Source organism: Oncorhynchus mykiss, chromosome 8 (genome assembly GCF_013265735.2).
Source record: "Oncorhynchus mykiss isolate Arlee chromosome 8, USDA_OmykA_1.1, whole genome shotgun sequence".
Lineage (NCBI taxonomy): Eukaryota > Metazoa > Chordata > Actinopteri > Salmoniformes > Salmonidae > Oncorhynchus > Oncorhynchus mykiss.
The window spans coordinates 35,844,938-35,859,259 of NC_048572.1; the positions used below are offsets into that span (position 1 = coordinate 35,844,938).

General features: G+C 42.9%; 1 protein-coding gene across 7 annotated transcripts in view; it reads left to right on the top strand.

The window, feature by feature from the left end:
* Nucleotides 1-10,022: 10,022 nt before the first annotated feature.
* LOC110529234 (mitogen-activated protein kinase-binding protein 1) overlaps nt 10,023-14,322 on the top strand; it is a 46,693-nt gene continuing 42,393 nt past the window's right edge. The window contains exon 1 of one of the 7 annotated variants that reach the window (XM_036985394.1): nt 10,023-10,921. In XM_036985394.1, the coding sequence (XP_036841289.1) occupies nt 10,835-10,921 (87 nt within the window). In that variant the 5' untranslated portion in view covers nt 10,023-10,834. The remainder of the gene's footprint in view (nt 10,922-14,322) is intronic. The other 6 variants (XM_036985391.1, XR_005052867.1, XR_005052866.1 and 3 more) reach the window with 6 other exon arrangements.

A 14,322-nucleotide genomic window follows, 5' to 3' on the forward strand; every position in this document is an offset into this window, starting at 1 on the left:
ATGGAGTCGTGGTCAGCTTTTCCGAAAGGAGGGCGGGGCAGGGCCTTATATGCGTCGCGGAAGTTAGAATAACAATGATCCAAGGTTTTTCCAGCCCTGGTTGCGCAATCGATATGTTGATACAATTTAGGGAGTCTTGTTTTCAGATTAGCCTTGTTAAAATCCCCAGCTACAATGATTGCAGCCTCAGGATGTATGGATTCCAGTTTGCAAAGAGTCAAATAAAGTTCGTTCAGAGCCATCGATGTGTCTGCTTGGGGGGGAATATATTCACAAGGTCCTTTGCTGTTCTTCTGGGATTGATTTGCACTTTTCGCACCAAAGTACGTTAATCTCTAGGAGACAGAATGCGTCTCCTTCCTGAGAGGTATGAAGGCTGCGTGGTCCCATGGAGTTTATACTTGCATACTATTATTTGTACAGATGAACATTCAAGGATGAACCAGACTTGTGGAGGTCTACAATTTTTTTTTCTGAGGTATTGGCTGATTTCTTTTGATTTTTCCCATGATGTCAAGCAAAGAGGCACTGAGGTTGAAGGTAGGCCTTGAAATACATCCACAGGTACACCTCCAATTGCCTCAAATGATGTCAATTAGCCCATCAGAAGTTTCTACAGCCATGCCATCATTTTCTGGAATTTTCCAAGCTGTTTAAAGGCACAGTCAGCTTCATGTATGTAAATTTCTGACCCACTGGAATTGTGATGCAGTGAAATAATCTGTCTGTAAACAATTGTTGGAAGAATTACTTGTGTCATTTTTCACCAGAAGTGTAATTCACACTGCCCGAAACCCTTTCTGCCAGGCGTGCTAGCATACAATGTTACATTCTGGTTGACACTCAACCTGTGACCTCTGACCTTTCCCCTGTAGTTGTACCAAGGAAGAGTCCTCCCACCCAGGCCAAGAAGCCTAACGGCTCTCCTGAGCCCACCATAGAGCTGGAGATCAAGTCAGAGTGTAACTGGGAACAGCATTGGAAACTGGGCGTTCTGTGTCGGCGCATGACCCAGAACCGTCTGTCCGAACCCTTCAACATCGGCTGCTACCACGTCCACATCCTCTCCAACACACACACATGCAAAGCCGAGGGCTACATCATCATATTGAAGGTAGGTGGATAATATCCATTAGAATAAAGTGTTTTAGAAACATTACGTTTCTGTTTCTGTCTTAAAGAAGCAGTTACTTGGACCAACTCATGCTGCCATACAGATAATGTTCAGATTTACTCCATGTTTCAGTTTAAAAAAAATGCATAGCTCCATCACTGCATAGAATCTCAATCGGTGACGATTCAATGCTCAAGAGTGTTTGATTTACCATCATCCTCTTCCTTACTTCAAGGTGCACATCCAGTAAGGCCAAAGACGACAATACCAAGGATATTGATGTATCCGATAGTGAAGTCACAGATGACCGTGATGAAGAGGGCATCCCTAAGCCAGATCCTGAGATGCCGGAGATGCAAGTCGGCGTGACTCATTTTCTGACTGGAGTGGTGCCAGCAGGCAGCCTGAGAGCCAGGAAGAAACGACCAGCCAGGTGGGCTTATTACGTTCACTTTACATTGATTTTAGTCTTGTAGCTAGACATAAAAAAAACAATAATAATAATGACCTAGCATAAAGAGTAGTTTGTAGGGTTTTTATTGTCATTGAGGACCTCCAAATTGTAATTTAAACATTTTGGCTATGTTTTGTGAAAAGCTCAATCCTCCACATTAGTTTATGTTTATCTTTCTTTCCTATTACTAAAAAAAGAGAATGGGCATCCAGATTTTAATGTTGGACTCGGATCCGGGCGACTCGTCGGATGACTCGGATTCCGACAGTGGTGAATATGCCGAGGTAAGAGAGCCTCATCTTTTTATGGTTTGATTTAAGTCATTTTTTAAATTCTATTGTTTATTTTGAAAACTTGTTTGCTGCATTTGCACTTGAATGAGTTCTGGTGTAGTGTTTTGTAAAGCCAGAGTGTGTTGTGTTCTCTCTCACCCCAGGAAGAGGAAGAAGCGGTTGACATTGAGACGGCGGAGGAGAGGAGACAGGGCATCAACATAACTCAGATGAGGGCCACTGTCAAACACACACACACAGTAAGACTGGAGTGTGTTTGTATGGGTGCATGTGTGTTTGGCTATTTACATTTAGCAGTGTGATTTGCGTGAGACTGTCTCCACAGACAAAACAGTCAGGATGGTGAAACGGCACCAAAGGAAACGGTAAGGCTTCTCCCATCTGTTCATTATAACTGCAGAGCCATCTTGTTTTGTAGAAATCTTTTTTTTGTCTACTCATTCATAGCTGTCCATGTATGGCAAAAATAAAAATGCTTTAGAGGTCTCGGAATACCCAATAGAATGCTCAATGGCCCTTAACCTTTGGCCCCTGTGCCATGCAGCGTCAGAGGGAAAAGAGAGGGAAGGGCTCGTAAGAACCGTACCCTGGCGAAGAGGTTGCGTCGCGGCGAGCACCAGAAACTCTTCACCAGACTCAAAACAGGTGCTGTTCATGGAAGAACTGGACCCCAAGGTCTCCAAGCTTCACCTCCTTTCACAAGTAAGGGACAGTCTGTTATGTGGCTGTGTAACTGGTCATTTGTTTTGGTTCATTTTATCCTATCCTGTACTGTGGTAGACACATACTTTTGTCATGGTTGAATTGTGACCTCTGATTTTCTAATTGGTTTGCAGCTTGATAATTATCGAATACAAAATATATTTAATCAGGCTCTGAAGGAGATTCGTACCCCGTCAGTGGACTCTGAGTCTCTGGAGGAGAAGAAAAAAGGATGCTGACTGAGATCCAGTCTGTCTATGTCAAGGAGATTACATTACATTTCTGGTATGTCTGACTGAAATGACTCACTCACTCACTCACGTGATCTACTTGAATATTATGTTGTTTCGGACTCCTTATTTTCAAAGATGGTTTTTAAAGCAAAAACACACACCAAAAACAGGTGTGTGTGTGTGTGTGTGAACTCACAATGGTTAAGAAAAGCCCGAAAACAGAAAACTAAGACACTAGCGGCATTCCATCCTAAGAACCAAGACATGTTGATATAAACCCAGATCTCCTTCCATCGTAGGGAAGCCAGAGGAGCTGATCAAGGCCAAGCTGAAGGAGATCTGGGAGAAGAAGAGAGGTCTGGCTGCCCAGAGCAAAGCAGATGTGCCCTCTACCTCTCCATATCTCCTCCACCTGCCAGCTCTCATCCACCGCCTTCACCCCTAGTCCCAACACCCTGACAGGGAATAACAACCCGTTACCTATATGTCTGACAACAGCAGGAAGGGCACTAAGATGGATCAATGAATTAGCCAACATTCAGGTAAAGCTACATTACTGGCCAAAAGTTTGGACACACCTACTCATTACAGGGTTTTTCTTTATTTATTTTTTTACTATTTTCTACATTGTAGAATAATAGTGAAGACATCAAAACTATGACATAACACATATGGAATGATGTATTAAATTAAAAAAGTGTTAAACAAATCCAAATATATTCAAAGAAGCCACCCTTTGCCTTGATGACAGCTTTGCAAGCAATAGAGAAAAAAAAGTAATCTTAGTCATTCAGTGCTTTATGAAAAAGTGTAATGGACTACTGAGATGCTATTGAAGAAATACTTTTCCATGTTGTGATTCAAAATATTTTAATGTCCTTTCAACTATCTCAGAGCGTAGTAGTTTGATGGCCTCGAATGTTCATTTCAGCGCTGCCAGGCCAAGCCGCGCCCCCGGGTAAAGTGTGCGTCCCCGGGCCCTCAGACTCAGGAGAGGGCGGTGATGAGAGCGGGTCTTGTAGGCCGGGTTTTCTCAAAGTCATGCTTTTGGCCTTATGTTTGGTCGACATGCTGACATTCGGAAGCAAAGTAGTCTTGGTTTTTACAGAAAGGGATCACCAAATTAATATTTTAAGAATACCACGGGAGCAAACGGAAAACACGTCAGTCGCACATGGCGTCCCCTACCATCCCATATTTTAATGTCCAACCTAATCCAGTGATTGTCATGCGTTTTGGGTTGACAATTAGGCTGTTATATTTTTCCTGTAAAAATGTGGCTCCTGTATGTATGTATGTATATGTATGTTTGTTTAATAGAGATGCATCTTAATGTGCACCAATGTCATAGGCTAATTTATTTGAGTGGAATGGTCAATGCACATTCAACATGCTCTGTCGTATCGCAAAGCCATATCAGATATCTCGGTTTCAAAGATTGCTGTTGAGCTCAAAATAATTGAGAGCTGAGAAATACAAATCATACCTACAGAAAGCTGATCACCTCCTGTCTTCGACTGTGATAACAGGAAAGCTGATCACCTCCTGTCTTCGACTGTGATAACAGGAAAGCTGTGTTTCACCCGCAATATGATTTTAAAATGTTATACCATCAGAGCACTTTCTCCTGGAGCATTATTTTTCCCGTGAAAGGAGAGAGAGAGTGGCTCACTCGACACAGCAGAAGGCCCTCAGTGAAACAGGTGCAGAAGGCCCTCAGTGAAACAGGTACAGGGGTGGGCAGACAGGAATCATGAGGTTATAATGTACTTTACTGTTTGACTAAATCATGGTTTTAGCCTCCTAAAAAAATAGGATGTTTTGAGTTGCGACCAATGAAACATGTAACTTGTGCAGCCAAGTCAAAGGGTCGCTAAACACCTGTTTCTCACTCCCTCTCCCAATGTCCGAAGAGAGTATGGGCACTAAGCAGGATCATAGAGTTAGCCAGATAACTTTGATGAACCATTTTAAATATAGCTCTTATTTATTCATGTGTTTCTCTCTGTGTGTGTCCCAGTTGTCTCAGGCTAGCTCTCTGGGTCAGGCAGGGGCAGCTAGGGGCTCTGTGAAACCAGTGGCTGCTGTTCTACGCACCGAAAGCGGCAAGATCATACTTCCTGCTTCCACACCAGGTGAGCGCATACAGGAACAGGATACCCACATTTGGTCTCTCACTCTTGTCTAGAAGGTTATGTAAGTTCTATATATAAAAAATGAAGTACAAACCATGCTTAATTGGAAGAGCGTGATAACTGTGTTTTTAAAGGGTTATGATCGTTAGACTGCCACTCTGACTAGAATAGGTTGTTGTAAGTCTGTCATTCTAACTGTGGTGTATTTCCTTCATCCACAGCAGGCGGAGCGGTCTGCACAGTGACGGTTATGAAGAGACCATCAACAGCCACCTCCCTCTCCACCACCTCAGCAGCCAATGAGGCTGTGGAGAAGGAGAGCACTGAGGAGAAGGAGTGTACACACTGGATTATCCACCCCTCTCAGCCCCTCTCGCAGACCCCTAGCCCACAGTGCTCTGCGTCTGCCACTGACCCTGAGAAGAAGGACCAGGGTAGAGTGTCTGGGGAGGCTGAGCAGTCCTCAGACAGCCCAGCAGAGGAGGCCAGAGGTAGGTAAGGAGGAACCACAGGCCCCTGTCTAATGGACCCATGGAAGAAGAGACTTCCACAGAGAAGGACAACATATCAACTCCTACAGAGAAGTCCCTTATCAATAAAAACTTGATCAATAGGCTTTCTGCTATGAAGTATCCCCTCGTGGACAGCGCCTCCCTAAACAGTACCATCTGTAGGCCATTGGAAAAACCACAGGCGGTGGGTGAGCGTGATCCAGGAGGCTGGGGCCTCTCTCTGACCAAGGGAGAGGAAGTCGTACTGGTGAAGGCTCTCTCTGAACACGAGGGCATAGTAGTGGGGCGGAAGGGAAAGGATGGTATGGTCACACCGAAGCGCAAGGATAACCTGGTCCAACACAATGGAAAGAAGAGCTCTGTGACACTGAAGGACAAGGGTAGCTCAGTCCCACAGAAAAGAAAGGGTAGCGCAACATCTTAGAAAGAAACTAACAACTTGGTCCCACAAAAAGAGGATAGCTCGGGCCCACCAAAGGAAAATTATAGCTTAATCACTCGGAAAGCAAAAGACGGCTTGGTGACATCAAAGCAAAATGATTGCTTGCTGACACAGAAGGGAGGGGGAGGCTTGGCAGATGGCTTGGAGGCTCCAACTGTGAAGAGAACACGACGACAGCCACGCTTGGACATTTAATCCCCACCAACTGAACATATCACTACTACCCCTGTGGCAACGACTGGGGGTAGCAGGCCAACGTTACACAAGCCACGGGTAGTACCCGTACCCCAGTGTCTCGACCTGGGGGTATTCTTGTGACTAACACTGGGGATGGTGGCCCTGCCACTCGGGGTAGTCCTCCTAAAGTACGGAAAGCTGGAGATAGCCCTATCCCGGCCCCTGGAACTCAGGCTGGGTTAAGCCCTGCGGTGAAGACTGATGGCAGCACAGCCAAAACACCACGAGTAGATAGCCCGGCCAGGACAACCCAAGCTGGGGTTAATAGCTCTGCAGCAATGACTAAAGGAAGCCCGGGTAAAACACCACAGGCTATGGGTCGGCCTGGAACACAGCCTGTGACCCGCTCTGTCGGTGGGAAGAGGACAATGAGGTCTGACAAGGCCTAGTGGAGCTGAGACTAAGGCTGCATTTCCACACTGCCTCCATTGGTGCATCTCAATACATTGTGGCTCAGTTGGTAGAGCATGGCGCTTGCAACGCCAGGGTTGTGGGTTAGATTCCCGTGGGGGACCAGTATGAAAATGTATGCACTCACTACTGTATATCGCTCTGGATAAAAGTGTCTGCTAAATTACTAAAATGTACAGTAGTTGTCTACCTCGTTTCCTCTCCCTTCACTCCAATGATGATGCATTTCAGCCTAGTTCCAACCAGAGGAACAAGGGAATCATACTCAACACGTCAACAGATGTGTCATTAACTAACTGTCATTAAAGGCTGCACTCCGGTCCAGAAATCCCATTGAGACCGCCACATGTGCCTGTTCACAAATCCAAAGGACCCTGGACAGTTGTTTGTGTGAGTTAACCCTGTCTCAGCTTTAGTACTCATTTGCCTGCCTGCCTACTCGTGAATAGACAACAAAGCAGACAATAATTTACACCTACAGGACAGTCAGTTTTCAGAACATCTCTAGACATTGAGCGAAACGTTAAATGAATTAACTGCATGCATGTATTGAAGGTTTGGCTGCTGTTTGAGTAGTTGTACATGGGACATTAGCCCCATGTTGGGGTGAATGTGGGATGTCCTACTTTTTTGGTGAAGTCAATATTGTTATTAGTGTTGTAGAAAGTTGATTACTTGTGTTATTTAATAATAAAACCCCTGTAATTTTTGAAGATAAGTTCTAGGGAAGGTCTGTACAAAAATAATGGACATGCATGACCACAAAACAGGTCAATTACTTTCTGGTCCATTTTGAAGTTACCAATAGGCCCTAATCTTTGCAGCTGAAAATCATTGATTTGAGATACAACATTTATGTGTTTGTTCATGTCAAAAACACTGTAAATGTTATTTCTATGCCACTGTAAAGACTATGCATTATAGCTGCGATTGTTGTGTCCATTCCTTTTTAAATACACTTAATTTCATTACCAGGCTTTTTAGTTCTCATAAAAGTACTAATTAAGTCTTTAGCAAATAGAATTTCTACTGTGCTTTGGCAAAGTGGGTGGGGTTATATCCTTCCTGTTTGGCCCTGTCCGGGGGTATCATCGGATGGGGCCAGTGTCTCCTGACCCCTCTTGTCTCAGCCTCCAGTATTTATGCTGCAGTTTGTTATATCTGGAGTACTTCTCCTGTCTTATCCGGTGCCCTGTGTGAATTTAAGTATGCTCTCTCTAATTATCTTTTTCTCTCTCTGAGGACCTGAGCCCTAGGACCATGCCTCAGGACTACCTGGCATGAGGACTCCTTGCTGTCCCCAGTCCACCTGGCCATGCTGCTGCTCCAGTTTCAACTGTTCTGCTTGCGGCTATGGAATTCTGACCTGTTCACCGGACGTGCTACCGGTCCCAGACTTGCTGTTTTCAACTCTCTAGAGACAGCATGATTGGCTATGACAACTTTAGGTACCTTTTCTGACAGTTGATGCTGCTGCTGAGAACGCAATCCTGTACGCATTCCTTTACCTCTCGTTGGAATTCACAGATTTGCGGTGCCCCATCCCACCACATGTCACTTAGTAGGCTATACTGGAAAACCTAAACGCTATCAAAATAAAAAGATGGCGGAGTCGCTAATGTTCTTCTGTACAAGGGTGTTTATTTACAAAGTGATTCCAGAACAAAAACCAACAGTACTGCCATCAAACATATACCTTATGGGACAGCTTAAAAAAAAACAGAAAAAAAAACAATGCTGCCCCATTCACAGCTCAATCCCAAATGGCCTCTCCATGAACTGAAAGATAGGCTCCTTTTGTAGGGCTAGCCCCTCCCCTCAGAACAATTAACACTAATTAATTAAGCAATTACCTATACAAATATACAAACCTACATTTTCCATTAACTAAACATACTAACGGATATACATTTCAACATGTTTATGAAACAATATCACAACATAACATTTACCAAATGACATCACTACTGACAGTGTCTTTCAATATGCACACTTACATTAATGAGCCATTTGGGACAGGCACTACAAAGTCAGCCCATTCCCTTAGCTCTGGTCCTTATCCAGCATACCCGGAAGTTACAGAGATAGAGGAACATAACAAACAAATAAACAAACAAAGCGCTCATCCACAACATAGATAAGTATAATACATATTGCTTATATTAACTATGAACATTGACATAAGTGTGAAATGTATGTACTAAGACAGAGAAGTTAACTTGTGTGCCGACCCACATTGTTACCTTATCTGATAATGGAGCAGGGAGGAGTGATGAATGTGTGCGTGCGTTAAAGAACCAAATGCTGCCCGCGGCCAGTGACGGACTTCTACTTCACAAAAGCCAACTGACATTTACTCCTGAGGTGCTGATTTGCTGCACCCTCGACAACTACTGTGATTATTATTTGACCATGCTGGTCATTTATGAACATTTGAACATCTTGGCCATGTTCTGTTATAATCTCCACCCGGCACAGCCAGAAGAGGACTGGCCACCCCTCATAGCCTGGTTCCTCTCTAGGTTTCTTCCTAGGTTTTGGCCTTTCTAGGGAGTTTTTCCTAGCCACCGTTCTTCTACACCTGCATTGCTTGATGTTTGGGGTTTTAGCTGGGTTTCTGTACAGCACTTTGAGATATCAGCTGATGTACGAAGGACTATATAAATACATTTGATTTGATACTATTTATTTTATTATTTCTACAGTCACAACCATGTTAAATATTTTAATTTGCTTTATGAATTGCTTCCCTGTCTGTTTTTACAATGGTAGTCCTCGTTCAATGATTCTCATGTCTGATTTGAGGAATTTATGCGTCACGTCAACATTTTTGTTATCTTACTTGTAGTCAAAAGACATTTGTTTCAATCTTGTGTGTCAAACAATCACGATTAAATTATAGTGTGTGTGTGTGTGTGTGTGTGTGTGTGTGTGTGTGTGTGTGTGTGTGTGTGTGTGTATATACAAATACTCGTTGTAAATGTTTGTCTGACTTGAGGGTTGAATAATGCTTCTCAATGCATTTTTTTTTTGTAAAGAAAAGACTGCTATGTCGGTCACTGGGATGTGCTGGCAAGATACTGTGGCCTTAAATGAATTAAACCGTATACATTTGTTGTATACATTGCAGTTGTTGTAACCTGCACGAAACGCGACGAGGTGGTGGAATAATATCGAATGTGGAATAATAAAATGGAACACAAGAAATAAACCATTTCTAAATATCATTTGACCAGTAATCATAGACATTGATTATTGCAGCGTTCTAATGGTCTACTTATGACACAGCTTAAATGTATGTTTTATCTGGGTTTTAAACACGTCTCTATTACACTGGCGGAGACGGGGTAATGATTGCATTTATAGGGCTAGTTGAGCGCAGATGTAGGCTAACTATCTGAGCTACTAATACCAATATCATGTATTAGATAAACATGAAAAAAACATTGTCTCGGTGCTAATTTAACGAAGGAACGTGCCACGAGAAGTAGGGATGAATGACTGACACACAGAGACGGATCTAGGATCTGCATATTCTGCTGCCATCCCCACAGCCCATCGGTAGGCGGGGGAACAAAACTGACCTTAGATCTACGTCTACATGGATCTCCTACTGCACTAGAGCGGGGGTTTGCAAACGTTTTTCACTCTGGGGCCCCCAGGGTGAATGCTTTGGGCACAAGCACTGTTGCTTTTTTTGCAGTTTTAAAGCTAATTTTTCTAATGTGTATTCATGTGATATGTGAGTGACCATAAAATGACTATGGGCTAAAAAAAAACGAAATAAAGAAACTAGCTGTTATGGGCTAGTTGATCTGGACATTTCTGACAAGTTATAAATAGCTCTATGCAATTAATACCAGGACAAGAGGAACTGATGTTATACTAACCAATTTCGAAATTGAACCTTGTGCATTCTACTATTACAACTTTCAAGAGTAAGATTAAAGCCAGACTGAGTTCCTTAAAATGTCAATCAAAACGTTTTTTTCGCTGACCCCTTGCGCCCTAGGGTTCGCGCCCCACAGTTTGTGAACCACTGCACTAGAGAAGATAACTAGTTTAGTCGCTAAACATGAGCTAAGCTGACTACAGTACACCCGTCACCGGAGTTTAACGCTACTCTAACCTACTCAAGAGATTAAAGTTGTACACAAGCCTGTGCCCCTAAAGTTTACTCGGCTGCAAAAAAAATATTAGTTGGGGATGCAAGCGCGTTTGTATCCTAAAGAAGGATTTCACGGTTCGAACATCGCATAACTTTTAACATAATACATTTATCGGGATATTTTAGCATCAAGATGGCAGTAGACGGGCACGGGTCAACAATAAAAAGTCGGATAAAGAACATGCTGCGGAGGAATCGGAAGGAAAACCTTGCTGACAAGGTAAGTGACTGCCGTTTTGCTTTTCATAGATTTATGCCCGACTGATAGGTTAACTAGAGCAATTTATAGTGTTATTGCATGCAAATTATATTTCTATTTGTGTCGTTTAGGGAAAATAATGAAACATTTTGCTTTATTGTGGGTATATCACTCAAGAAATGCCTTAGATTAAAATGTTAAAATGTAAAACTTCATATTCCCAATAAAATAGTCATAGGTCTGTAAACACCTGAGAACCTGGTGAAAATAAAAGTCTATTTTGACACTTTTCAAATGCATGAGGTTAAGTCAGTGGATCCATCTAATCGGGTTATTGTTGAGAAAATCAAGTACAGAACAGCGTGCAAACGAATCAATCAGCCTCCTCTCACGTTGTATTGATGATAGACACAATTCAGTGTCAGAAAATGCCAGGGAGGTATTGAAGTGTTTGTTTAGCCCTCTGTCCAGACCAACAGTTCAGCTTCTTTCAGTTTGAGGTCGATATTACCAAACTAGCACATTTGGTTCCTTGGAAGTTGTGGGAACTTTGACATTGCTTGTGGAAACGAAGCCACACAGTTCCAAACACTTCAATACCTCCCTGGCATTTTCTGACACGGAAGTGAAAATTTCTGAGAACATTTTATTTTTAGTTTGCAGGGAGGTTCAGAACGTTTTACTCTGGTTCCTTGATGGTTTACCTGGAAGGTTGTATTACTGATTGTTTCAAATAAGACTTCAATAACACTGCTAGCTTATTTTAAAAAAATACTCCAAGCACAGATAGACATTTATTTCCTTAGGCATCTCATGCAAGCATTTATTTTTTATTGTGACCCAGCATCAATGAGATTTGAAGCTATAATTTAATGTTCTCTGTCCATGGAATTAGTCCACAGCGCCACCAAGATTGAGCTAGCATGCCATGTGTTTTTTAACTCATACAAAGCTGTTTATTAAAACAGACCACAGCGCTCATTAAGATCAGGTCTGGTCAATTAGTGGGTGTGACCAACACTGGAACACACTTAACAAGCTACAGGATGTACATAGTAATGGAACACTGGTCACTTTAAATAATGTTTACATACTGTTTTACTCATTTCAATACATTATGCATATACTGTATTATAGGCAAGGCCAAACCTATTTAACTACATATACTATTATTCAGATATACTACACTGAAAAAAAATATAAACGCAACATGTAAAGTGAAGAAACTGATTAAACAGGAGGATCATTACACAAGTGCACCTTGTGCTTGGGACAATAAAAGGCCACTCTAAAATGTGCAGTTTTGTCAACCAATGCAATGCCACAGATGTCTCATATTTTGAGGGGCGTGTAATTGGCATGCTGACTGCTGGAATGTCCACCAGAGCTGTTGCCAGAGAATTTAATGTTTATTTCTCTACCAATGTTGTTTTAAAATAATTTTTCAGTATGACCAATAGGCCTCACAACCGCAGACCACGTGTATGGTGTCGTGTGGACGAGCGGTTTGCTGATGGCAACGTTGTGAACAGAGTGCCCCATGGTGGGGTTATGGTATGGGCAGACATAAGCTACGGAAAAGGAACACAATTGCATTTTACCAATGGCAATTTGAATGCAAAGATGCTGTGATGAGATCCTATACACAATTCCTGGAAGTTCAAAATGTCCCAGTTCTTCCATGGCCTGCATACTCACTAGACATGTCACCCATTGAGCATGTTTGTGATGCTCTGGATCAACGTGCACGACAGCGTGTTCCAGTTCTCTACAATATCCAGCAATTTCGCACAGCCATTGAAGAGGAGTGGGACAACATTGCACAGGGCACAATCAACAGCCTGATCAACTCTATGCGAAGCAGATGTGTCGCGCTGCATGAGGCAAGTGGTGGTCACACCAGATACGGACTGGTTTTCTGATCCACGCCCCTACCAACAATGTGTATCTGTGAAATCCATGGATTAGGGCCTAATTAATTTATTTCAATTGACTGATTTCCTTTTATGAACTTTAATTCAGTAAAATCTTTAAAATTGTCATGTTGCGTTTTATATTTTTGTTCAGTATATCCATATTCCATATTCTATCCATATACTGCCCATTTTGCCTGTACATCCCATCACATTAACCCTATATATACAAAAGTATGTGGACACACCTTGAAAATAGTGGATTCAGCTATTTCAGCCACTCCCCTTGCTGACAGGTGTATAAAATCGAGCACACAGCCAGCCATGCTAACTCCATAGATGAACATTGGCAGTAGAATGGCCTTACTGAAGAGCTCAGTGACTTTCAACAGGGCACCGTCATAGAATGCCACCTTTGCAACAAGTCAGTTTGTCAAATTTCTGCTGTGCTAGAGCTGACCCGGGCAACTGTAAGTGCTGTTATTGTGAAGTGGAAATGTCTAGGAACAACAATGGCTCAGCTGCAAAGTGGTAGGCCACACAAGCTCACAGAACGGGACCACTGAGTGCTGAATTTTTTTTTAATCCTCGGTTGCAAAACTCACTACCGAGTTCCAAACTGCCTCTGGAAGCAACGTCGGCACCAGAACTGTTCGGTGGGAGATTCATGAAATGGGTTTCCATAGTAGAGCAGCCGCACACAGGTCTAAGATCACCTTGCGCAATCCCGACTGTCAGCTGGAGCGGTGTAAAGCTCGCCGATATTGAACTCTGGAGCAGTGAATACGCGTTCTCTGGAGTGACGAATCACACTTCTGGGTTCGGTGAATGCCAGGAGAACGCTACCTGCCCCAATACATAGTGCCAACTGTAAAGTTTGGTGGGAGAGGAATAATGGTCTGGTACTGTTTTTCATGGTTCGGGCTAGGCCCCTTTGTTCCATTGAAGGGAAATCTTAACGCTACAGCATACAATGACATTCTGAATGATTTTGTGCTTCCAACTTTGTGGCAACAGTTTGGGAACGGGCCTTTCCTGTTTCGGCGTGACAATGCCCCCATGCGCAAAGCGAGGTCCATACATAAATGGTTTGTCGATATCGGTGTGAAAGAACGTGACTGGCCTGCAGAAAGCCCGGACCTCAACCCCATCGAAAACCATTGGGATGAATTGGAACACCAACTGCAAGCCAGGCCTAATCACCTAACATCAGTGCCCGACCTCACTAATGCTCTTGTGGCTGAATGGAAGCAAGTCCCCGCAATAATGTTCCAAAAAATTTTTTAAAGCCTTCCCAGAACAGTGTTGTAGGACGAAAGGGTGGACCAACTCCATATTACTGCCCATGTTTTTGTACTGAGATGTTTGACGAGAAGGTGTCCACATACTCTTGGTCATGTAGTGTGTGTGTGTATATCAGTACCAGTCAAACGTTTGGACACCTACTCATTCAAGTTTTTTAAAATGTATTTTTTACCATTTTCTACATTGTAGAATAATAGTGAACAC